At 45.0% G+C, this 24,308-nt stretch overlaps 2 protein-coding genes across 4 annotated transcripts; both read left to right on the top strand.

Moving 5' to 3' along the window:
- Positions 1 to 836: 836 nt before the first annotated feature.
- MRPL48 (mitochondrial ribosomal protein L48) lies at positions 837 to 11,829 on the top strand. Of its 2 annotated transcripts, none has more exons than XM_070751611.1 (8): positions 837 to 991; positions 2,247 to 2,299; positions 3,237 to 3,280; positions 4,251 to 4,336; positions 5,788 to 5,960; positions 6,620 to 6,722; positions 8,732 to 8,821; positions 11,479 to 11,829. In XM_070751611.1, exons 1-8 carry the CDS (start codon positions 971 to 973, stop codon positions 11,551 to 11,553), a joined length of 645 nt encoding a protein of 214 aa, XP_070607712.1. In that variant the 5' UTR covers positions 837 to 970; the 3' UTR covers positions 11,554 to 11,829. The 2 variants fall into 2 exon arrangements, with proteins under 2 accessions (XP_070607712.1, XP_070607711.1); XM_070751610.1 differs by having other exon boundaries at positions 991 to 1,162.
- A 3,669-nt stretch (positions 11,830 to 15,498) lies between these two features.
- Positions 15,499 to 23,505, top strand: LOC139166211 (titin-like). Of its 2 annotated transcripts, none has more exons than XM_070749467.1 (2): positions 15,499 to 18,319; positions 23,136 to 23,505. In XM_070749467.1, exon 1 carries the CDS (start codon positions 15,812 to 15,814, stop codon positions 17,474 to 17,476), a length of 1,665 nt encoding a protein of 554 aa, XP_070605568.1. In that variant the 5' UTR covers positions 15,499 to 15,811; the 3' UTR covers positions 17,477 to 18,319; positions 23,136 to 23,505. The 2 variants fall into 2 exon arrangements, with proteins under 2 accessions (XP_070605568.1, XP_070605566.1); XM_070749465.1 differs by having other exon boundaries at positions 15,720 to 20,703.
- The last annotated feature ends 803 nt before the right edge of the window (positions 23,506 to 24,308 follow it).

The raw sequence follows: 24,308 nt of genomic DNA, 5'->3' as shown, positions 1-24,308 counted from the left end.
ATCCTCTTTCTAGATGTTACCTCTCTTCTTCAATCCCTGTATTGCGTTGTTTTCCGCGGCTGGTGTTGGCTCAGATATGGCAGCCTGGCCGACCTCGTGCCACCGACCGTGTGAGACAAGGCTGGTACATCTAGCAGGGTACGCCGACTCCAGACCAGACCCAATCCGTAGCGTCCCCTGCGTCACCTCCCCTCCAGGGAGGATCAGGTCCAGTTCAGGAGAACCAGAATCCCTGGACGGTGGGGATTTGAAGCCATCTCATGAGAGCGAGGCGGCTCCGTGCTGCCATGGCCATTTGACCCTGCCCCTCTCTCTTTGTGGTTTTGATCCCAGGGTTTATAAAAACTCATAATGCTTATGTCCTCGTATCTTATGATTTATATTGATAGCTTTTATTTAGGGTCCTGTGACTCTTTCTAGAGTCTCAACATCACTCTAATTCAAATTGTAATTGTAATTCAAATTCAATTCCTATTCCTAATGCTAATTATTTCTAATTCTAATTCACTGTTCCTGTGGCCTAGACATTCAACTCTAGCCTTACAAGTCAGGAGGTTATGAGTTCGCTCCTAGGTAGAGGCAGATATGGGATCTCCTGCTTGGGTAAAGAGTTGGACTAGATGACCTTGCCAGGTGACCTTTCCAAGGTCCCTTCCAACTCTGTGTAAATCTTTACTAACTCTAACATTAGTAGAAAAGAAGTCTGGCAAGTCACCTCTTCCTGGTTTTCGCTCTATGCTCCTTCTTCTTAGCCAATCAAAGTAAGCAACTGCGGAGAGGTCTTTCCTGATTGGCGGCGGCAGGACAAATTCGGCACGGAACTTGGAATCCGGGGACAGGGAGGAAGGGGGAACCGTATTAGTGTCGGACCGGCGGTCTCCGGGGGAACGCATTAGGGGGACCTATTCGGATTCGTGATTTCACCCCCCCTTCGTTGCCGTGGTTACCGCCTGGAAAATTGGGGGGGATCATGAGCGCGGCCTTGGGGAAAGTAAGTATTTTTTTTGAGGGGGGGATGCTCTCCGTCCCGAATTCCTCCCCCACGGGGTGCCCTTCCCAATTCTCTGCCTCCTTCAAGCGGTTGTACAGTACTCGGAATGAGTGGGATTCCAGGTCCCATCATTCCCAGCCAGCCCATCTGATTGTACTCAAGTGGGAAGAGGTGGGTTGATGGAAAGCGGGGTGGGGTGGGGTGTGTGGAGCAGTAAGAATATCCTTTGCACAATATTGGAAACATGGTTGGTGAGGTACCTACTGACGATGTAATTATTACAAAAATCCTGGAATGCGCAGAATTAGATAAATTTTGACAATGGAATTAATACAGAAAGAGGATTCAGAATAATTTAAAGTTTGGAATTTGTTTTATAATTGGTTGGAAAGGAAGAATAAAAAAGAAAAGAAAGAAAGATGATGTATAAGTGTATATGTTAATATTAATAATAATAATAATAATAACAACAACAACAACAACAACAATAATAAAAATTATTAGATTTGTATGCAGCCCCTCTCCGTAGACTCCGTAGACATATATTGATGTTTAGTTAAATAATGAATATTAGGATGTTATGAGTTTGATCGTAAAAAATATACATATTTATGTATAGGTAAGTAGATAAAAACTGTAAAGAAAATACAGTTTATATGGAAGGCATATACCGGTAAATGGAAATTTAACATTAGGAGCCATTGGGAATGGAACCAACTTCCCCCAGAGATTTATACTGCCCCCACTCTCCTCTCCTTTCCAAAAACGCTTATATCTATGTCGGCAGGCCTGGGATCATTAAGTGATGGTCCTCCACCCCGCCACTAGTATATATAAGTGATGACTGTGTGTTGTTTTATTGGGTTTAAACTTTTTATTGTTATTTATGTATTGGGATATTTTAAAAAAGTTTTTACTATGTTTTATTGTTGTAAACCATCCTGAGTCCGTGAGGAGAAAGGTGGCCTATAAATTTAATAGATAATAAAATAATAATAACAATCAAGGATGAATTTCTACTTAGGTGTTCCCTATTCCCCTGAATATTGTAGTTGAAATATTTGCCTAGAAGTGAGAGAAACGAAGGAGAAAGAGAAATGCAGGACAATTAGCCATGCTATGGTGTCATGCAAACAGCTTTTGGGGCTGCTTATACAATCAATTTGGGAAAGTCACTTAGGAGTAACCTTGTAGTTTGGAAAGGGCTTGGCACCTTTTCCTTACTTTGGTAACTGATGATTTAACTTTCCTGCAGGTGTTATCCCTAGGAAAGGAATCTTTTTTGAAGCAAGGATGTGTTTTTTTCAGGTAAGGTACCCAGTGCTGTGCAGATTACAGATAATCTTTAACAACCATTTGCATAACTATTGTTTGAAGTTACCATGGCCTTGAAGGAAGTTACCTCTGATTGGTTCTCACACTTGTGATCATGTTGGCACCCCCCTGGCCACTTCATGATGAAGATTTGGGAACTTTATATAATCAGCCTCTATTTAATTCAACTATTAAACTGGATTTGCTTAGCAAATCCTGATCCACTTAGCATCTGCAGTGATGGCTTAACAATAGCAAAAGTCATAAAATTGGGCACCACCTGTTAAACAACTGTTTTCCTTAATAACAGACATTCAGGCCCCAGTTAACTGAAAGCTATCTGTACCTTGTTTTGCATCCTGATGGAAGATATCATTAAAACAGAGGTCTTCAAACTTGGCAACGTTAAGACTTGTGGACTTCAACTCCCAGAATTCTCCAGCCAGCGTAGCTGGAAGTTGAAGTCCACAAGTCTTAAAGTTGCCAAGTTTGGGGACACCTGGCTAAAAGGAGAGGAAGAATTCAGGTGCTCAACCTTATTGTAAACATTGTAAAGGGGGAGCCATGTGACAGGACACATTTTGATAGGACAAATAAATTATTGGAGGATTGTCCTCTTTGGCTTTATGAGTTGCACTCTTTATATAGATTTGCAAATTTGCCAATTGGGTTAGGACAGGCGTAGGCAAAAATGGCTGTCCTATGACATGTGGACTTCAACTCCCAGAATTCCTGAGCTAGCAAGTTTGGCTGAGGAATTCTGGGAATTGAAGTCCACAAGTCATAGAAGGGCCAACTTTTCCTACCCCTATTAGCTTTGCATTCTAATTACTTTTTAATTGGAGAACCTCAAGAGAGCTGTGAAAATTTTTATCCCGTGGAAGTGCCTATAATCCAAGCGTAAGGATTTATTTGTCTCTTTGCTTTTTAGCCTTGCATTCAAATCATCCAGAAGGAATCCAATCTGTTCTGTAGGTAAGATGATTTTGTTGGCTTTTTAAACCATTTGTCATGGTTTAACTGGGAAAGAGGACTGTCTTTCGGGCTATGCCAGAGGTAGGCAAAGTTGGCTCTTCTATGACATGTGGACTTCAACTCCCAGAATTCCTGAGCTAGCATGAAAGTAAATAAAACTGTATAAATTGTAAAGATACAAGCAGCAATGTTATAGACATAAGTGGCAGGAGATTGATAATAGGAAGAGTGAGAAGGATGATATTACAGTGTTCCCTCGATTTTCGCGGGTTCGAACTTTGTGAAAAGTCTATACCACGGTTTTTCAAAAATATTAATTAAAAAATACTTCGTGGTTTCCCCCCCCTATACCACGGTTTTTCCCGCCCGATGACGTCACATGACATCGCCAAACTTTCGTCCGCCTTTAATAAATATTTTTTTAAATAAACTTTAATAAATAAACATGGTGAGTAATCATCTAAATGGTTGTTAAGGGAATGGGAAATGGTAATTTAGGGATTTAAAGTGTTAAGGGAAGGCTTGTGATACTGTTCATAGCCAAAAATAGTGTATTTACTTCCGCATCTCTACTTCGCGGAAATTTGACTTTCGCAAGTGGTCTCGGAACGCATCCCCCGCGAAAATCGAGCGAACACTGTAATACAGTTTTAATGAATAGTTTGACAGTGCCGAGGGAATTATTTGTTTAGCAGAGTGATGGCGTTCGGGAAAAAAACTGTTCTTGTGTCTAGTTGTCTTGGTGTGCAGGGCTCTATAGTGTTGTCGTTTTGAGGTAGGAATTGAAACAATTTATGTCCAGGATGCGAAGGGTCAGTAAACATTTTCATGACCTTCTTTTGATTTCTGATTTCCAATTGACCTCACTCAGGCCGGACAGGAACAGCCAAAGGGTTTGGAGGTCTGTTTGGAGGTCTGGTCTAGACCTCCAAACTTTTCTATACTGTTCTATTTGTTTCCTCTTTTAAAGGCAGCCTCCAGCAGAATTTCCAAAGACACTACAGGTCTGAACCTACCCATGGTATTGGTCGGTATAGGCATCTTCTTCCTCCAGAGGTGAGTATTGGAAATCTCTCCCTTTGCTGATTCTGTCGCCTCTTAAGGACAGATGACTATCGGCTGAGGATTAGAAGTCCTGGATTTACGGCCACAATTGAGCCCAAAAATAAAGATCTGTGGATCTGTAACTAGTGAGACGGGCAGCAAACAGGTTGTCCCTGACTCACCACCACGATCAACCCAAAAATTTTGTTGCTAAGCAAGAGTGATGTTCAGTGAGCTTTGCGCCATGTTATTACTTTTCTTGCTATGGTTGCTAAGTGCATTTGGCCTCTTCGTTGCCCTTTTGTGTGTGTGTGTGTGTGACAGGAGGTTGCGAAAAGGGATCACACGACCTCAGGATACTGCAACAGTCATAAACATGAGTCAGTTGCCAAGCCTTTGAATTTTGATCAAGTGACAGCATTCGGGACCATCTTCTGCCGCACGAATCCCAGCAGCCAATTAAGTCCCAGAGAGTCGGCCTTCTCCGGGTCCCGTCGACAAAACAATGTCGTCTGGCGGGACCCAGGGGAAGAGCCTTCTCTGTGGCGGCCTCGGCCCTCTGGAATCAACTCCCCCCCCGGAGATTAGAACTGCCCCCACCTCCTCACCTTTCGCAAGTCGCTGAAAACCCACCTATGTCGCCAGGCATAGGGTAACTGATATATCCCTTTGCTAATAGAATTTATGTATGGTATGATTGGGTTGTGTGATTATTTTAAAGATATGGGTTTTTAGACTAAGTTTTTAATTATTGGATTTGTTATATATTGTTTACCATTGTTGTGAGCTGCCCGGAGTCTTGGGAGAGGGGCGGCATACAAATCTAATAAATTATTATTATTATTATTATTATTATTATTATTAATTATTATTATTATTATTATTATTATTCTACAACAGTCATAAGTGTGGGGAAAAGTGACATTGTATGTGATGTTGTAACTTTGAAGAGCCACTAAATAGCAAAAGTGCTTAGACTTATATACTGCTATGAAGGGAGGGAGGGAGGGCAAAAACACTTAGACTTATATACTGCTTCAGGAAGGAAGAGGAAGGAAGGACAAAATCACTTAGGTTTGTTTGTTTATTTATTTATTTATTTTGTATGCTGCCCCTCTCCGTAGACTCGGACTTATATACTGCTTCAGGAGGGAGGGAAGAAAGAAAGAAAGAAAGAAAGAAAGAAAGAAAGAAAGAAAGAAAGAAAGAAAGAAAGAAAGAAAGAAAGAGAAAGGGCAATAGCACATATTGCTTCATAGTGTTTTCCAGCCCTCTCTAGGCAGTTTAGATTCAAAGAGTCAATCTTGAGCCTGGTGAGATTCGAACTGCCAAATGGCAGGCAGCTGGCAGGCAGCAGAAATAGCCTGCAGTACCGCATTCTAACCACTGAACTTCTGTTAAGTCGAGGGCTACCTGTATAAATGTAATCAACCACCAATGAACCCCGCTGTCGTTTTGCCCAGGCCCCTCCAAAAAAGAAGAATCACGTAGAGATGAAAGAAATTGACCCGGGCACAGAACACCAGTATGGCACCTTAAACATCATGATGACCGGCTTTGACGTCTGCCTGGTCGAGCACTACGCCCAGTATGTCCATCGGCTCTGCAACAAGCTGTCTGTCAACGTGGTCGAAAGGTGAAACTCACTTACTGTGTTTCCCCGAAAATAAGACACTGTCTTATATTAATTTTTGCTCCTAAAGTTGTGCTACGTCTTATTTTCGGGGGAGTGCCTTATATTTCTCAAATAAGACAAATTCACAGGCAGAAAAGCTGACACTCCCAAAGAAAGTGTACTGTACAGTACACTGATTACGGTACGGTACCTGTCAGTATGGCACCCACACACACAAACGACGGCACTTATATGGTACAACAGTATACTCCCGCTATTGCAGCTTCCGGCCACCAGAGGAGCTACAGTCTACGCACTGTAGTGGAGACTGTAATGGCGGTGAGACAGCAGTAGACTGTGTCTGCTGTACTGGACGGTACAAAGCGATGGAAGGGGCCAGCAGGGGACGCCACATTATCACGGTACCGCTATGAACAGCTTTGAATGGTACCGTATGTTTTTCCACTGTACCGTATGTAAACTTGACTACGCCTTATTTTCGGGGGGTGCCTTATATTAGCAAATTCTGCAAAACCTCTGACATGCCTTACTTTCGGGGTACGTCTTATTTTCGGGGAAACAGGGTAGCAATGTAGCCAGAGGCTGAGAATGTGAGGTTATGCAATTAAATAAAAAATAATTATCTCTACGTCTTCCTCTCTGGTGGATTTTTTGCTCAGCTACGCCATGCCCACGAAGACTCTCGAGCTGATATTGACTGGGGAACACGGCAGCAAAGTGCGTGTGGACGCCCACCTCACAAGCCACCAGCGCATCGTTCAGGTAGGTTGCCTTTCTGGTTTTATTCTCCAAAATACCGGCCGTCCTCGGCCTACGACCACAATGTAGCCCTAAATTCCTGTCGCTAAGCGAGGCAATTGTTAAGTTAATCTTGCCCTGTTTTATGACCTTTCTTGCCTTGAGCTAAGTGAATCACTGGAGTTTGTTTATTTATTTATTATTTATTTATTTATTTATTGGATTTGTATGCCGCCCGGCTAACAACAATGATAAAAACAGCATGTAACAATCCAATCCAATACTAAAATAACTAAAAAAAACCTTATTATAAAAACCAAACATACATACAGACATACCATGCGTAAATTGTAGAGGCCTGGGGGGGAAAGGAATATCTCAGTTCCCCCATGCCTGACGGCAGAGGTGGGTTTTAAGAAGTTTACGAAAGGCGAGGAGGGTGGGGTTTAGTGATTGACACAGTTGTTAAGTGAATCTGACTTTCCCCGTCGACTTTGCTAGTCAGAAGGTCGCGAAAGGGGATCACATGACCCCTGTAGACTGCAAGCGTCATAAATGTGAGCCGGCTGCCAAGCGTTCAAAATTTTTGATCATGTGACAATGGGGGATGCTGCAGCGGTAAAAAAAGGTAGAAAGTTGCTTTTCTTGGTGCTGTCGTAACTCCGAACGGTCACTAAATGAACTGTTGTAAGTCGAGGACTGCCTGTAAATACAATGTCAGGATGGATATCAGTGGTCCTCTGGTTTTTTGGTGGAAAAACCAGAGCGAGAGCATTGGGTTCTTTCTTGCAAGTCATTTGTTTTTCCAGGGCAGTTTTAACTTCTAACGATAACTTAAGAAATGGTAATAAGTCGAGGACTATTTGTTATCACTTTATTATTTTTATGACAATTTGGCAGAGGGCTCTAGGTTAATTTTGTACAGGTTATCTTTTGCAAAAGAAAATTTGGGAATCTTCAGGCATCATAAACAAAACAGATAAATCAATAGGCCATGGTAATACGTTGAACGTTGGTAAAACCAATCAATCAATCAATCAATACATATATAAATACATTTTATTTACACTTTTATTTCGTTAACCATGTATTAGATAAAAGATATAAGTATAAACATAACTATGAATACAGGTAGTCCCCGGGTTACACCGTCCCCTCCTCCTGCTATGCTGCGCTCGCTTGGTTTGCTCTCACCGCCCCAAATTTTGGCAGCAGGCTCCGGAATCGCTGGCATTCGCTGGCTCCGGAGCTTTCTGAACCGCAGGGGTTGGAAGAAGAAGGTGCGAATGAAGCACTTTAGCAAGTAATAGGAAAGTGAACATTTTAATAGGAAAGCGAACACAAGAACAAGGGGACACAATCTGAAGTTAGTTGGGGGAAAGATCAAAAGCAACATGAGAAAATATGATTTTACTGAAAGAGTAGTAGATCCTTGGAACAAACTTCCAGCAGACGTGGTTGGTAAATCCACAGTAACTGAATTTAACCATGCCTGGGATAAACATATATCCATCCTAAGATAAAATACAGAAAATAGTATAAGGGCAGACTAGATGGACCATGAGGTCTTTTTCTGCCGTCAATCTTCTATATTTCTAAGTAGGCAATTTTTTTGTCACCACCGTGACGTCATGATGTGGCAAGGCCCTTCAAATTTGCGTATTCAAAGCTCAAATCGAGCTTTAGAGTAGCTGGCCATGCTACAGGCTTGGGGGGAATCAGGAGAGTCAGCGTTAGAGCGAAATGGAGGAAGATCCCGACTTACACCGAAATTTGGTTTACGATCCACCGTAGGAACGGATCGACGTCGTAAGTCGGGGACTACCTGTACATGAAATGGAGACGAATAAAAGGGAACATTAGGCCAGGGACAGTAGGCACCCTTGCTTGCTTATTTATTTTTTCATTCATTCATTTATTCATTCATTCATTCATTCGATTGCTACGCATGTCTTTATTCATTATTTATTAATTGGATTTTTATGTACGTCTCTTAAATATCTCTTAGGAATTTGTTTTCTCTTTTCTTCCAGATTAAACAACTGACTGCCACCTTTAGTCCTATTTTCTTGGAAATTATTCAGAATAACCTGCCCGAAGGAGTCCATCTATTAGTGAAAGAGGTATGTGGGTTCTTAATGAAACATTTTAAATCGGATAATGATGAAAACCGACAATAAATTTAACCTGAACAATGTAAAAAAGGAGAAAGAGGAGAATGACTGAGGGATCTTTGGTCTCTCTGAGCTGTGTTGTTGTCCTGCAGACGTTTCATGAACCGACTAGGTTACATCATCAGTGCTTCAAAATTGGAAGGATGTAAAACTGGCTGTGCGTAAACAAACCTCTCAGGGAACGCCAACAATTTCCCAAGGAACCCTCGAATTCTCCAGACCAGTGGTTACCAACTGGTGATCCGTGGATCACTGGTCCAAGATGAAATTTTGGTGGTCTGCAGAAAAATTATTTGCATTTTTTATATTGCACTAAATTAGGGGTTCTTCAAACTACGCCCCCTGGGAGAGATATGTGCAGTGAACATTTATTGATTGATTGATTAATTGATTGATTGATTGATTGATTGATTGATTGGATTTGTATGCCGCCCCTCTCCGGAGACTCGGGGCGGCTAACAGCAACAATAAAACAGTGTACAATAGTAATTTGGTATTAGAAATGATTAAAAATCCATTAATATAAAAACCATACATACATACATACATACATACATACATACCATACATAGAATTGTAAAGGCCTAGGGGGAAAGAGGATCTCAATTCCCCCATGCCTGGCGGCAGAGGTGGGTTTTAAGTTGTTTACGAAAGGCAAGGAGGGTGGGGGCAGTTCTAATCTCTGGGGGGAGTTGGTTCCAGAGGGCCGGGGCCGCCACAGAGAAGGCTCTTCCCCTGGGTCCCGCCAGGCACATTTGTGTGGCTGCAGAGAATTTCTCCTGCTTTGGGGTCTTTTTCCGGATTGAAGAGGGACAGAAGTGCCAACTTGGGGTCTGCTTCGGCCTCCGGGTGCAGGGCTTTGGGTGAAGGCTTGAGGGAAATGCCGCTGGTGGCGAAGAGTTGGAGGGCCTTGTCCCAGTGGGACTGAATCATGGCCGGGAACTGGCTAACTATCACAGCCTGCTGAGCCACCAGGCGCTGGTAACCGGTCTTGCATTCTCACAGGTGTTCCCTCTGCTTGGAAAGCCTATGCTCCTAGTCCTCAGTGAGGTGCTTCTGCTGAGCCTCCTTCTCGGTCAGTTCCAATTTGAACTGAGTCAACTGTCTGGCCAACTATTTCTCGTGGCGGCTGCTTAGCTCCAAAAACTGCTTCTTGTTGGGGCCCTAAGGAGCCCGGACGGGCAAGCGAGGAGGGGTGAATAGAGGTTATCAAGCTACCCCTCGATGTGATTGACATGGAGTTGGCCACACCCACCCAGCCACATGACCACCTAGCCACACCCACCCCAGATCATATTAGTGGTCTGCAGGATTTAGAATTATGAATTTAGTGGTCCCTGAGGTCTGAAAAGTTGGTGACCCCTGCTCTAGACCACAATCTGATAAATTCTGACATTAAACCAAATTAAAGGAGTTATTTTTAAGATTGTTTCATTTTCTTTTTTTGGGGCCGAGTTTTTTAGCTGCCCCAAGTCTTCGGAGAGGGACGGCATACAAATCTAATAAATTATTATTTCTGACTGTCTCAAAATGGGTGAACAGTGCAGTCAGGCGGTAGGGAAAGCAAGTAGGATGCTTGGCTGCATAGCTAGAGGTATAACAAGCAGGAAGAGGGAGATTGTGATCCTGCTATATAGAGCACTGGTGAGACCACATTTGGAATACTGTGTTCAGTTCTGGAGACCTCACCTACAAAAAGATATTGACAAAATTGAATGGGTCCAAAGACGGGCTACAAGAATGGTGGAAGGTCTTAAGCATAAAACGTATCAGGAAAGACTTCATGAACTCAATCTGTATAGTCTGGAGGACAGAAGGAAAAGGGGGGACATGATCGAAACATTTAAATATATTAAAGGGTTAAATAAGGTTCAGGAGGGAAGTGTTTTTAATAGGAAAGTGAACACGAACATGGGGACACAATCTGAAGTTAGTTGGGGGAAAGATCAAAAGCAACATGAGAAAATATTTTACTGAAAGAGTAGTAGATTCTTGGAACAAACTTCCAGCAGACATGGTAGATAAATCCACAGTAACTGAATTTAAACATGCCTTGGATAAACATAGATCCATCCTAAGATAAAATACAGAAAATAGTATAAGGGCAGACTAGATGGACCAGGAGATCTTTTTATGCTGTCAGTCTTCTATGTTTCTATTATTATTATTATTATTATTATTATTATTATTATTATTATTATTATTATTATTATTATTATTATGCAGCCTCCATAGCTGATAAATATTATATTGCTTTGGTCAGTGGTCCCCAACCCCCTGCCCTCCACTCACCTGTGGCCTATTCGGATTTGGGCCACACGAGTGGCTGGCTGGAACCCAAGTGTGCAGTTTAACTTGCACAAATGGCGGGAAAGTGGGAACTCATGCGCACGTGTGCTACTCGCTCTGTGCGCTAGCCTGCTGCTGGCAAGGCCCAATTCCTCTCTCCTCTCCCTCCACAGTTGGGCTGCCAGGCCGCAACAGTTGGGGACCACTGGCTTAGGTGACCTAAACTTTCTCGGGTACAAAGGTTTTGCAACTTTCTTAAGTGACCATAATTCTGCATTGTCCAAGACCCAAATGTTTGGATTGTTTCTTCCCTTCAGCACACGGAGGAAGATTTCAGAATTCGACTGAAGATCCGGCCAGAATTGGATGAGCTTCGGGCCAAACTGCAGTGAGACAGGCCCGGTTCCATCCCTTTCCATCGCTTCCAGAGTTCCTCAGCCAGCTTGAGTGGACTTCCAACTCCATAATTCTCTCACAAACTACACAGGTGAACTTCAACTCCCAGGATTCCCCATAACTACAAAAGAGCCGGAAGCTCAAGAGCGCCAGCAAACTTGGTTCTATCAGTTTTCCCACCCTACCCCATCATCTGTCCGCTTGCACCTCTTTCTCGAAAGATGCATTTCAATGTTTTTTTAAAACAAAAATAAAAGTATGAGAAAACCCAACTCTTGTATTCTCCCTGTGCTGTCGGCAGAGACAGAGATAGCTGGACTGTATTTAGGCATGTCTTTTTAAGATATTGCATTAGGGGAAATGTAGTGAAATTGCACTCTGGGTAATGTAGTTCTACATGTGACCACATTTGTGTATTCCTATTGGCTCTGACTCGGGATGAGGGGCAATTGGAGAGAACATTCCAGCAGGTCTTTTGTCTTCACTCACTAAGCCAGCCAGCATGTAGATGCTCCACCCAGAGCCTGGGTCAATTCAATCTCTTTTTACCTGCACAATGGGAAAGATTATACTGCAGAAGAATCGCATCATAACTGTGAGTTATTGTGGGAATGCCTGTAATAAAATGATCTGTGATATCTCTTTGTGCTGAGTTATCTGACTGGGAAAAGTTGAGCTTGTACCAGAACACTCCAAACAGTCCTTTCCAGGGCAAGCCAACGTTTCAGCGTCTGGGCCCTGAAAGTGATTCTATCTGCCAAATTTCTCAGTCCAGTGCCAACACCGAATGATTCCTCTAGCAGCAAATTAGCCAATTTCTCTTCCTCCCACAAGAGAAGGATGCTTGCAAGGGTCCTTTTCACGACCTTCTCCGTTAAAAGCACAATTGTTTGAAACAGAGCCACTTTTATAGATGGGGATCAATTGTTGTTTCACCAGGGGTGACATGATAGCAATCTTCCATTATTTGAGGGGCTGCCACACAGATCCACCTATTCTAAGCCCTTTGAAGGCAGAGGAGGCCTCTTGTTTCCCATTTGATCATGGATGCTTTATGAGATGCGGACTTCAACTACCAGAATTCCTCAGCTAGTATTTATGGCCTCCTATGGTGTCATTAATAGATGTTATAGTTAGTTATAGTTATAGTTTATTAGATTTGTATGCCGCCCCTCTCCGAAGACTTGGAGCAGCTCACAACATAATAGTAATACAATACAATACAAATCTAATAGTAAAAGTTAAATCAGTTTAAAAACATTAATACATATTAAAAACCCTAACTATACAACCATACACATTCAACCTACATACAGTGAGGCCGAAAACATAATAAAAAAAAGGGAGAAGGTGGTAATTATCCCCACGCCTGGCGACAAAGGTGGGTCTTCAGCATTTTACAGAATGCGAGGAGGGTGGGGGCTATTCGAATCTCTGGAGGGAGTTGATTTCAGAGGTCCGGGGCCGCCACAGAGAAGGCTCTTCCCCTGGGTCCTGCCAGACGACATTGGTCGACGGGACCCGGAGAAGGCCAACTCTGTGGGACCTAACCGGTCGTTGGGATTCATGTGGCAGAAGGCGCTCTCGGAGATATTCTGATCTGATGCCATGTAGGGCTTTATAGGTCATAACCAACACTTTGAATTGTGACCGGAAACTGATTGGCAGCCAGTGCAGGCCGCGTGGATGTGGACTTCAATTCCCAGAATTCCTCAGCCAGTATCTTTGGCCTCCTACTCTTTAATATTTATTATTTATTGGATTTTTTTTTTTAATGCCACCCTTCTCCTTAGATTCAGGGCGGTTTACAACATGTTAGCAATAGCACTTCTTTTTAACAGAGCCGGCCTCTTGCCCCCACAATCCGGGTCCTCATTTTACCCACCTCGGAAGGATGGATGGCTGAGTAAACCTTGAGCCAGTGATGAGATTTGAACCGCTGACCTGCAGATCTAGCAGTCAGCTTTAGTGGCCTGCAGTACTGCACTCTACCTGCTGTGCCATCTCGGCTCGATAGCTGTGGACTTTTAATTCCCAGAATTCCTCAGCCAGTATCTATGGCCTCCTATGGATTCCTTAATTGCTGCGGACTTCAATTCCCAGAATTCCTAAGCAGCCATGGCTGCCAACAAGCAGAGTCAAAGGAGGACACAGGAATTGTGGGAGTTGAAGTGCCATGGTCACAAAGAGGAGCTTAGTTCCCATCTTAGTTAAATCCCAAAACTACTTGATTTTTACCTCTTCTCAAATAAAATATCGGGAGGGAAGGATCCCTTCCCACCGTCCACTCGAAGAAGTCTACCTCGCAGAGTTGGGGTGAGGGAGCAACTCTGCGTTGTCCCATTCCCCAAGCCAGACCTGCCAGGTAGATTAAGGCGGGCCGTCCCGGCCACCCCAAAGCCCCGCCCACCTCCAGGCGTGCTCCAATTGCCACCTCAGGCAGCCCTGCAAGCGCCTCGCCGCCCACCAAATTGCTGCCGTGATGCGCGTCGCCCAGGCTGGGGGGGGGGGGTTCCCTAGCCGTGGGAGGGGGCATACAACACGGGAGGGGATGAGATTGAAGCGAAGATTGCGCAGGCGCAGATGCCGCAGATCTAGAGACTAAGTCGTGAGGGGAAAGAGGCCACGCCCACGACGGCGCCACCAACTCCCCTCAGCTCTGGTGTTGTGCTTGGCGGGAAAGGGAGGCCATCCGGAGATCCCTGAAGGAAAAATTGGAGTGGAATCTCCGGGGCTGCGGGTGGAAGAAAGGCAGCATTTTGACTGCCTGGACCTATCAGCCAGTCCCAGCCTTTTGGGTTGTGGGAGTCCAAGGCAGAGAAGACTCACTCTGAGGCAGTTAATCCAGCCCTCTCGTTGACTACAACCCCATCCACCGATGCCATAATGGGCTTTTAACAGCCTGGATTTGTATTATAGGTTTTTGAGTCCGTCAATCCCAACCTTCTGAGTGCAGGAGTCCAAGAGAGAAAAAACAATGAGGCAATCCAGCGTTATCTTGGACTACAATTTATTTATTCATTTATTGGACTTATATGCGGCCCCTCTCCGTGGACTCGGGGCGGCTTACAACATTTTGATAAAAAGATACAATATATAAAACATTTCTAAGCCAGTTGATAGAATAAAGTTAAAAATTATCTTTAAAAAGCTAAACATTTTAAAACCAAACTGTCACCTACATACTATCACATTGAATACGTCAGTGTTTCCCAACCTTGGCAACTTGAATATATCTGGACTTCAACTCCCAGAATTCCCCAGCCAGTAGGGGAATTCTTCCCTTATCTTATATATCATATATATTCTCTCCTTATCTATCTATCTATCTATCTATCTATCTATCTATCTATCTATCTATCTATCTATCTATCTATCTATCTATCTATCTATCTATCTATCCATCCATCCATCCATCCTTCTATCTATCTATCTATCTATCTATCTATAATATATATATATATATCTCATATATATTCTCTCCTTATCTCATATATACTCTCCCTCCCATCTACTTCTCTTCTTTTTTACTTTCTATCTTTATATATATATTACTTAATGTCTATTCTCTTCCATATGTATTGTATATTGAACAAAGAATTAAAAAAAAAAAAATAAGTTGCCAAGGTTGGGAAACACTGGAATACATTCATCCCATGCCATAATGGCTTTTAACTGCCTGGGCTTGTCTTTAGATCCATTAGTCCGTTAGCCTTCTGGATGTGGATGTCGAAGGCAGAGAAGAAACTGAGGCAACCGATCCCTTTTAAAGACTACAATTCCCATCTACTCAAGCCACAAGGGGCTTAAGGACCCCCTTTCTGGATTTGGGAGGAAGAGCAGCCATTCTCCTCCATGAGGAAAGGAATGGGTTAACTCTGCATTCCGGCTCGCTGTCAATCAAGGCTCCTGTAGCCACGCCTCTCCTGTCCCCTCCCCTATTTCCCACTCTGTCTTCAGTTCGCACGGCCGCCATTTCCTCAGCTCTGATCTTTTCTCCCTCAGAACCGAGAATTTAAGAATACTCCCCCCCCCGCTCCCGACACACACACTGCTCCGAGAAGGAGCTCCAGCCCAGCGTGGGGGGAAGACAGGCAGCCCCCCCCTGGTCTGACCGGCAAGGCCGCACATCTCCGGCTCTTTCCGTTGGAACCTCCCGCAGGTTTGCTGAGGTGACTGGAGTCACTGCTCGGGGCTCCGGAGCAGACTCGCCTGGCAGCAGCCGCAGCTTTTCTAATCGGGACGATCCCAGAAATGGAGCCTTCCGCGCAGGGTGACAGCCGCCAGGCAAACGTGAGTGGGGAAGGACTGGATTCCGCAGCCCCCAAGCCCCCCCAGGGGCCCAAGAAAGGCCCCGCCGTGCCCAAAACGGCTCCCACAAAAGCAGTGGCCAAAATCCGGCCAAAGGCCGCAGCGGCCAAAAAGGCTCCTAAGGCCGAGAAGGTGGAGGGGGCCGAAGGGGAGGCAAAGCCAGGCAGGCAAGAGAGCCCCCCAGTGGACGAACCTGGCAGTTCCCGCGCTTCTTTACCGCAGCCGTTAAAACCTCCAACTGAGGTCCTTCAGACGGCTACCCAATCTCAGTCGCCAGGTGGCGCCAGAGAAGAACTTTCTGAGCCACAGCTTTCAATGAAAGAAGACAATGAGCTTCCTTCTGTTTCAACTCCACTCCCACAGGACAGAGATGGGGAGCCGGCTCCTAAGAGGGCAAAGCCAACCACAGCGGCTCCCTCCACTCCTTCAGCAGCGGGAGTCCGCCCAAAGGAGACACAGGAGCCAGAAATTTCGCCACAAATGAGACTAATTATCTCACAGGCCATTGCTCAGGGCATTGCTGCAGGCATACAGCAAAAGCAACAGGCAGCCTCCTCAGCCCCTACCAACCAGGGGCAGTCTATTGCTTCTGATAACTCACGGGACTTACCTGTTCCTCAGAGGCCTCATTGTCCTGCCTCTTCCATACACACCCCAGAATCCCTCTGGGGTGATGAAGAGCAAAAAGAGCTAATGGTATCTGAGGATGGAGTGGCTCCAAACCGCCCAGCCTTCACAGGACTTTTCAACCCTGCCTTGTTTAAGACACTTCTCTACAAAGCCAAGACCACAGCTGGGGTAGGAGCAGATGCAGATACGTCCTTGGACTTATCTGACCCCAATATTCTGGTATTCTCAGAGCCTGCAATTGATAAGGAGGAGATCCCTACCCCAAAATTATTCCTGGATGTCGTCCAGCGACAATGGGCTCAAACATCAGTACACCATGCAGCGAGCGGGAGGGAGAAGCAGTTATATAATGTAGCCCTGAATCTCACTGAAGTGTTGCAAGTACCAAAAATTGATAGGCCTGTGGTGGCCTTAGCCTCCCCCACCTTCGTGTCCAATGACACAGATGATGCCTTAGGTGGAGAAGATAGGAAAGCAGAAGTGACGCTCCGCAAATCCCATCAAGTGGCTTCCTGGGCGGTTAAGTCGTCTCTGTCTGCTTCCTTCTTCAATCGAACTTCCTTGCTTTGGCTCAAAGAGATGCAAGCAAGAATCCCAGCCACCGACCTCCGCACTCATCAGGACATCAAGAAGCTGGTAGCGGCCGCAGAATTCTCTGCAGATGCCACACTCAACTCGGCCAAGTTCGCTTCCAGAGCCATCGCCTCATCCGTGATAGCCCGACGACTGCTGTGGCTCCGTCACTGGCAGGCAGACATGAAGTTCAAGTGGAAGTTGGCTTCTTCTCCCTACAAAGGTGACAAGCTATTCGGAGACGCCTTAGAGCCTTTACTGGTAGAGACCAAAGACAAAAAGAAAGTCCTACCCCATTCTGACCGGAAGCCTTACTTTGAAAGGCCTGGCTTTAGAGGCAGGGGCAGACAGCAGTTCCAATCCAATCGGCCATTTCGAGGCAATGGAACCCGTCCCTCCAAATAATTGCAGATCCAGCCTTCCCATTGGTGGCCATCTAAGTCTCTTCCTGTCACAATGGGAGGAAACAACTGCCTGGGTCCTAAACACCATCCAAATAACCTTTGCTGTCAACTTTCTCTCTGCACCTCCAAGATTCTTTATTTGCTGCCCCATCTGAAAAAACAGAACAAGATGTTCCCCCATCGCAGCTACAGTCTAAAACCTGTTGAACATTTGTGGCTTCCAGCCATTTCCAGAGGACCAATCTAAAAATATTCAACAGGCATCTGATATACAAGAGATTCAAAATTCAATACCTCCAGTCCATCCTGGAGAGCATCCAGGAGGGTGACTTCCTGATGTCAATATATCTAAGGGAAACATACCTACACATCCCTATATTACCAGCTCACCAACGATTCCTATGGTTTTCCTACATGAACCAGCACTACCAGTACAGTGCCCACCCATTTGCCCTATCTTCAGCACCCATAACATTTGCAAAGATCGTAGCAATGCTCCTGACTCGCCTCAGAACCATCCTTGTTCACATCCAATGCTGGGATGCCATGTGCAACCAATCTCCGTCTCCCCTTCAGGCGACAGAAGACCTCCACTTCACGACCGGGCCATTCAGGATCACGGATTCTCAGTCAACTATGACAAGAGCCACTTTTCTCCTACCAGCAAGATACTCCACCTAGGACAGGAAACAGGTCCAAGAGTCATTTGGACCTGTTTCCCACAGAAAAGAAAACACTGGGAACCATAAAATGTGTAGGCGTGGCCAAATCGGCATCACTCTCCCACGTAGTCCTATTACACTCCCTCCCCCCAGCCATGCCTATCCTGGTTTTGGGTCTCCAGGTATTTTCTTTTAAACAGTTTTCTCTCTTATTCTCTTTTTCTCTCATCTCTTCCTCTCATTTTCATCTTTCTCCCTTCCCTTATCTTTCTCCCTCTCCCTCTTTTTCATTTTCTCCATCTCTCTGCCAATCTCTCAGCTTTCTTTCTCCCTCTCTTACTCTCTCGTGTGTGTGTGTGTTTGTGTGTGTATGTTCCCTCTTGAATTTTTAAAAACGTCCGAGGTTTGGTGGTTTTGTTTTTCCTGATCATGTTCTTTCTTTTTTTGGGTGCTTTTTACCAGATTATTTAAACCGAGTCATTTCAGGTCTCCAGATAAATGAAGATTTTTTTTGTCCCTCTGCCGTGCCTCCCTGTGGGTGGGCTGCCACCCTCTCGCTCATCGCTTCCCCTCACTCCTCATCTGCCCTGAGAATAGAGGGGCAGTGGTGGATGGTGACTCACTCCATATTCCAGAGTGGAAACAAAGGACCCCTTTATTTGCCTCTTCTTCCAGCCCTTGTTGGCCGATGCCTAGCTTTTCCCTGCCCTGAGACACTGGTCAGCCTGGCTGCAACTGATGCTCCACATCGTATTGGGCTCCAGGAGGAGGGGATGCCCCCACTCTATTCCCTAGCACGCTAAGTTTAATTGCAAGAGCAGTAAGCATGGAGACAGCAAGAGGAATATAGGGAGACATGCCTCAGCCATTGCCTTGGGATGGAAAAGGTTGCACATCTCCCACAGCGGCCAAGGTGTGCACAACACCTACAAGGGCTGGAACAAGAGGCAAGTAAAGGGAAGCTATGGAGTAAGTCTCCATCCGCTGCAGTTGCCCTTCTCAGGGCAGGGGAGGAGGGAGGGGAGGTGCTACCCAATGATGGTATCATCTGATGGAGCCACAGGAGAAGGCCCAAGAGCTGCACATTGCTGACCCCCGAGCTGTGAGCATAAATAGACACAACATAATGCAGTCTCCCCAGGACAGCATCAGGGCTCTGGTGAACCGGATCTGATGATGCTGAACACAGTGCCCTTGGTCCTCCTCTCACGGCCTTTAGGCAAGATGATATCCTGCATCTCCGTTTTTGCATGCCTGTGCCTTATAGTGGTTCTTCCTGCCTTACCAGAAATCTCCCAGGTTTTTGTCTTAATAGACAACGTAGCCACCAAGGCCCATATTAATTGTCAATGGGGCACCCAGACCAGGTCCCTCAAGAAGCCTGGAATGGCATATATCCCTGCGGGCAGAACATATTTTGGGAACATCCCGTGTACAGGCAGACTGGCTCAGCCACATTTGACTGCAAATTGGCGCAAACCAATCTGTTAAAGATACTGAAAGGTTCGGCTCTCCAATTTTGGAGCTATTCACTCCGTCAAACAACCAGTTACCCAGGTTCTATGCCTGGTTTGTAATTCCAAGATTGAAAGGGGGTCATTGTACTTCCCATTCCATGGCCCCGGTGGCTGCTATAGGCCTCTCCTTTGCTCCCCCTCATCCCAGGGGTAATCGGGAAAGTACTGGCGGAGAGACTGGAGATCCTACTCTTGTTCCCCCCTCCCTGCCCGAGGAGGCCATGTTTGGCTGATGTAGTCGACCTATCGGTGTCCAGACCCTAGAGGATCCCACCAGACAAGATCTCTCTCAGGGACTCTTCCTCCACCCAGAGCGTCTCAAATTAACCCTTTCAAATTTGAGCAGAGGGTCCTGAAACTGGACACTTCCCTGGCTGAGTGATGGGGCCATCTACCAACTGGATTTATGATTCCACCTAGAGAACCGTCTGCGCCTCTATTGATCCCTCTCAGTATCGGTGGCTAAAAATCCTGGAGGTACTACAGGCTGGACTAGACAAGGGCATATCATCCAATAAGTAGCCACCTTGTCATCCATGTTATCTTGATGAGAACTCGAATCCCTTGCACCATATTCTATTGTTTGCAGCTTTATCAGAGGCACAACTAACTTAAAATCTCTGACGGTACACCAGTATCCCAACTAGGAAATACATACCATCCATTTTCTCTCTTCTGCACACTTCAAATCATTGCACTCTGCCAGCCTTCGTTTCCTCACCTTCAAGGCCTCCTCTCTCATGGCTATTACCTTGGCCAGACGCATCTCCAAGTTAGCAGATCTCTCATAAAGAGGGATCTATGAGTTTTCCATTCTGACAAGAGTTATTCTGCGCTTGGACCCTTCTTTCCTACTCAAGGTCAACTCCGTATTTCACGGCACAGGAACTAATTTCACCGGACCTCTGCCCTTGTCCCAACTCATGTCCTTGAGAGGAAATGGCACACCTTGGACATGAGTGCTCTCCGCATCTATATTAAGGGGACAACTTCCTGTTGGAGATCGGGGGCCTTGTTTGTGTCATTTCAGCCCTCCATGTGTCGTTCAGGTAGGTTTAATTCTGGTTTAATTTTCAAAAATATAGTCATTCCTCGACTTATGGCCACAATGTAGCCCCAAATTCCTGTTGCTAAGTGAGGCAGTTCTTAAGATAATCTTGCCCAGTTTTACAACCTTTCTTGCCGTAGCTAAGTGAATCACTGGAGTTGTTAAGTGGATCTGACTTTCCCCATCAATTTTGCTTGTCAGAAAGTAGTGAAAGGAGATCACATGATCCCTGTACACTGTGACCATCATAAGTGTGAGCCAGCTGCCAAGTGTCTTAATTTTGGATCATGTGACTGGGGATGCTGCAGTGGTGGAAAATGGTCGAAAGTCACTTTCCAGTCCTGTCGTAACTTCAAAAGGTCATTAAATCAACTGTTGTAAGTTGAGGACTACCTGTAAGCTTGACGTCAAGATGACTGTCGGTGGTCCTCTGGCTTTTTGTTGGAAGCCATCTGAATGATGATACAGTGACAGCATTGGCTCTTTCTTGCAAGTCATCTTTTTTTCCAGGGCCGTTTTAATTTCTAATGATCACTTAACAAATGGTAAGTTGAGGGCTATTTGTATTGTTTTATTATTTTTACAACAATTTAGCAGAAGGCTCTAGGTTAATTTTTGTACAGCTTATCTTTTGCAACAAAAAGTGTGGAAAATCTTCAGGTAGCATAAAATAAATCAAATCAATGGGCCACGGTAATATGTTGAACATTGCTAATTTATTTTTTGTTTATTTCTATTTTATTTCATGAATCGTCTATTAGATAACAGATATAAGTATAAACATACATAAAATGGAGATGAATAAATGGGAACATTAGGCCAGGGATGATAGGCAGGCTTCAAGACCTCTTCGGAATTTGTTTTGTCTCTTCCTCTGGAAAAATGATTCTTCTCCATTTCTCCAGATTAAACAATTCACTGCCACCTTTAGTCCTATTTCCTTTACATTATTCAGAAAAACCTGCCCGGAGGAGTCCATCTATTAGTGAAAGGAATGTGGGCTCTTAATGAAATATTTAAATTGGAGAATAAAATAATGAAAACCATCAATTAATTTAACCTCAATAATTAAGCAAGGACGATGACCGAGGGATATGGTGTTCTCTGAGCTGGGTTGTTATCTTGCAGACGTTTCATACTCCAACTAGGTTACATCATCAGTGCTTCAAAACTGGAAGGATATAAAATTGGCTTTGTGTAAACAAACCTCTTAGGGGAATGCTCTGAATTTCCTAAGGAACCTTCGAATTCTCCAGACCACAATCTGATAAATCCCTGATAAATCTTATAAAATGCTTTCATTCTTTTTAAAGCCGAGTATAATGCATAAATGCAGCCTCAGTATCTGATAAATATATTGCTTTGGTCAGTGGTCCCCAACCCACAGCCCTCCACTCACCTGTGGCCTGTTCGGAATTGGACCGCACAAGTGGCTAGCTGGAGTGGAAGTGTGCAGCTTCAATTGCACAAGATCACAAAGCCCAATTCCTCTCTCCCCTCCCTGCACACCTGGGCTGCCAAGCTGCAACAGCTGGGGACCACTGGCTTAAGTGAAGTAAAGCTGCTTGGGTATAAAGGTTTTACATCTTTCTTAAGTAACCGTAATTCTGCATTGTCTAAGGCCCAAGGCACAGCTCACATTAGAGAAACATCTTTTAGCTGTGGCGAGGGGGGCGTTCGCCTGGTGCACCAGTTGTGGCCCTATTTGGACCGGGACTCACTGCTCACAGTCACTCATGCCCTCATCACCTCGAGGCTCGACTACTGTAACGCTCTCTACATGGGGCTACCTTTGAAGAGTGTTCGGAAACTTCAGATCGTGCAGAATGCAGTTGCAAGAGCAATCATGGGCTTTCCCAAATATGCCCTTGTTACACCAACACTCCTCAGTCTGCATTGGTTGCCAATCAGTTTCCGGTCACAATTCAAAGTGTTGGTTATGACCTATAAAGCCTTCATGGCACCGGACCAGATTATCTCAGGGACCGCCTTCTGCCGCACGAATCCCAGCGACCAGTTAGGTCCCACAGAGTGGATCTTCTCCGGGTCCCGTCAACTAAACAATGTCGCTTGGCAGGGCCCAGGGGAAGAGCCTTCTCTGTGGCGGCCCTGGCCCTCTGGAACCAACTCCCCCCAGAGATTAGAATTGTTCCCACCCTCGTTGCCTTTCGTAAGCTACTTAAAACCCACCTCTGCCGCCAGTCATGGGGGAACTGAGATACTCTTTCCCCCTAGGCCCTTACAATTTTATGCATGGTATGTCTGTATGTATGTTTGGTTTTTATAATAATGGGTTTTTAATTGTTCTTAGTATTGGATTATTATTGTATGCTGTCTTGTTATTGCTGTTAGCCGCCCCGAGTCTTCGGAGAGGGGCGGCATACAAATCCAAGAAATAAATAAATAAGTGTTCTGATTATTTTTTTCCTTCAGCACACGGAGGAAGATTTCAGCCTTCGACTGAATGTCCGGCCAGAACTGGATGAGCTTTGAGCCCAACTGCAGTGTGACGGGCCTGGTGACCGATTATGCTTTCCATCGCTTCCAGACATCCTTCTAAAGGTTCCTCAGCCAGCATGGGTGGACTCCCACAGTATCTTCCGCAATCTACATGGATGGACTTTTAACTCCCATAATTCCCCATAACTACAAAAGGATCGGGAGGAAAAGGGTTCCAGTAATCTTGGTTCTATCGCACAACTTTCCTGTCCCACCCCATAATCTGGCTGCTTGCACCTCTCTCAAAAGATGCTTTTCAAAGTGGTTTTTTTAAAAACAAAAATAAAAGCATAGGAAAACCCAACACGTAGCAACTCTTGCATTCTCCCCGTGCTGCTGTCCAAGCGGTCCTTTCCAGGGCAAGCCGACATTTCAGCGTCTGGGCCCTGAAAGTGATTCTATCTGCCCAATTCTTGGTCCACTACAGACACTGAATTATTCCTCTACCCTAGCAGCAAATTAGTACAGGGAACTTTTATCCTCCAGAGAAGGCTGCTGCTAGGATCCTTTTCACAGCCTTGTCTTTTCAAAGCACGAGTATTTGAAACGGCTGCTTTTATAGATGGGGATCAATTGTTTCACCAGGGGTGTCATGATCGCAATCCTCCAATATTTGAGGGGCTGCGATACAGAAGGCCCGCCTATTCTAACCCCCTTTAAGGCAGGACAAGGAGCAACAGTTGGAAACTAATCAAGGAGAGAAGTAATCTGGAATTAAGGAGAATTTTCTGATAATGAGGACAGTTAACTAGCTTGCCTTCAGAAGTTATTACTGTATTATTATTATTATTAATTAAATTTGTATGCCGCCCCTCTCCGTAGACTCGGGGCGGCTCACAACAATAGTAGCAAAACAATATGTAATACAAATCTAATAATTTAAACTAAAAATCCAAAATAAAAAAAAACATGCACACAACACACCATACATAAACAATATAGGCCTGGGGAAGTTATTTCAGTTTCCCCATTCCTGACGGCAGAGGTGGGTTTTGAGGAGTTTATGAAAGGCGAGGGTGGGAGCAATTCTAATCTCGGGGGAGCTGGTTCCAGACGGTCACGGCCGCCACAGAGAAGGCTCTTCCCCTGGGACCCGCCAGACGGCAT

The sequence above is a fragment of the Erythrolamprus reginae genome, chromosome 4 (genome assembly GCF_031021105.1).
Source record: "Erythrolamprus reginae isolate rEryReg1 chromosome 4, rEryReg1.hap1, whole genome shotgun sequence".
Classification (NCBI taxonomy): Eukaryota; Metazoa; Chordata; class Lepidosauria; order Squamata; family Dipsadidae; genus Erythrolamprus; species Erythrolamprus reginae.
This window is presented reverse-complemented; position numbering and strand designations above follow the sequence as displayed.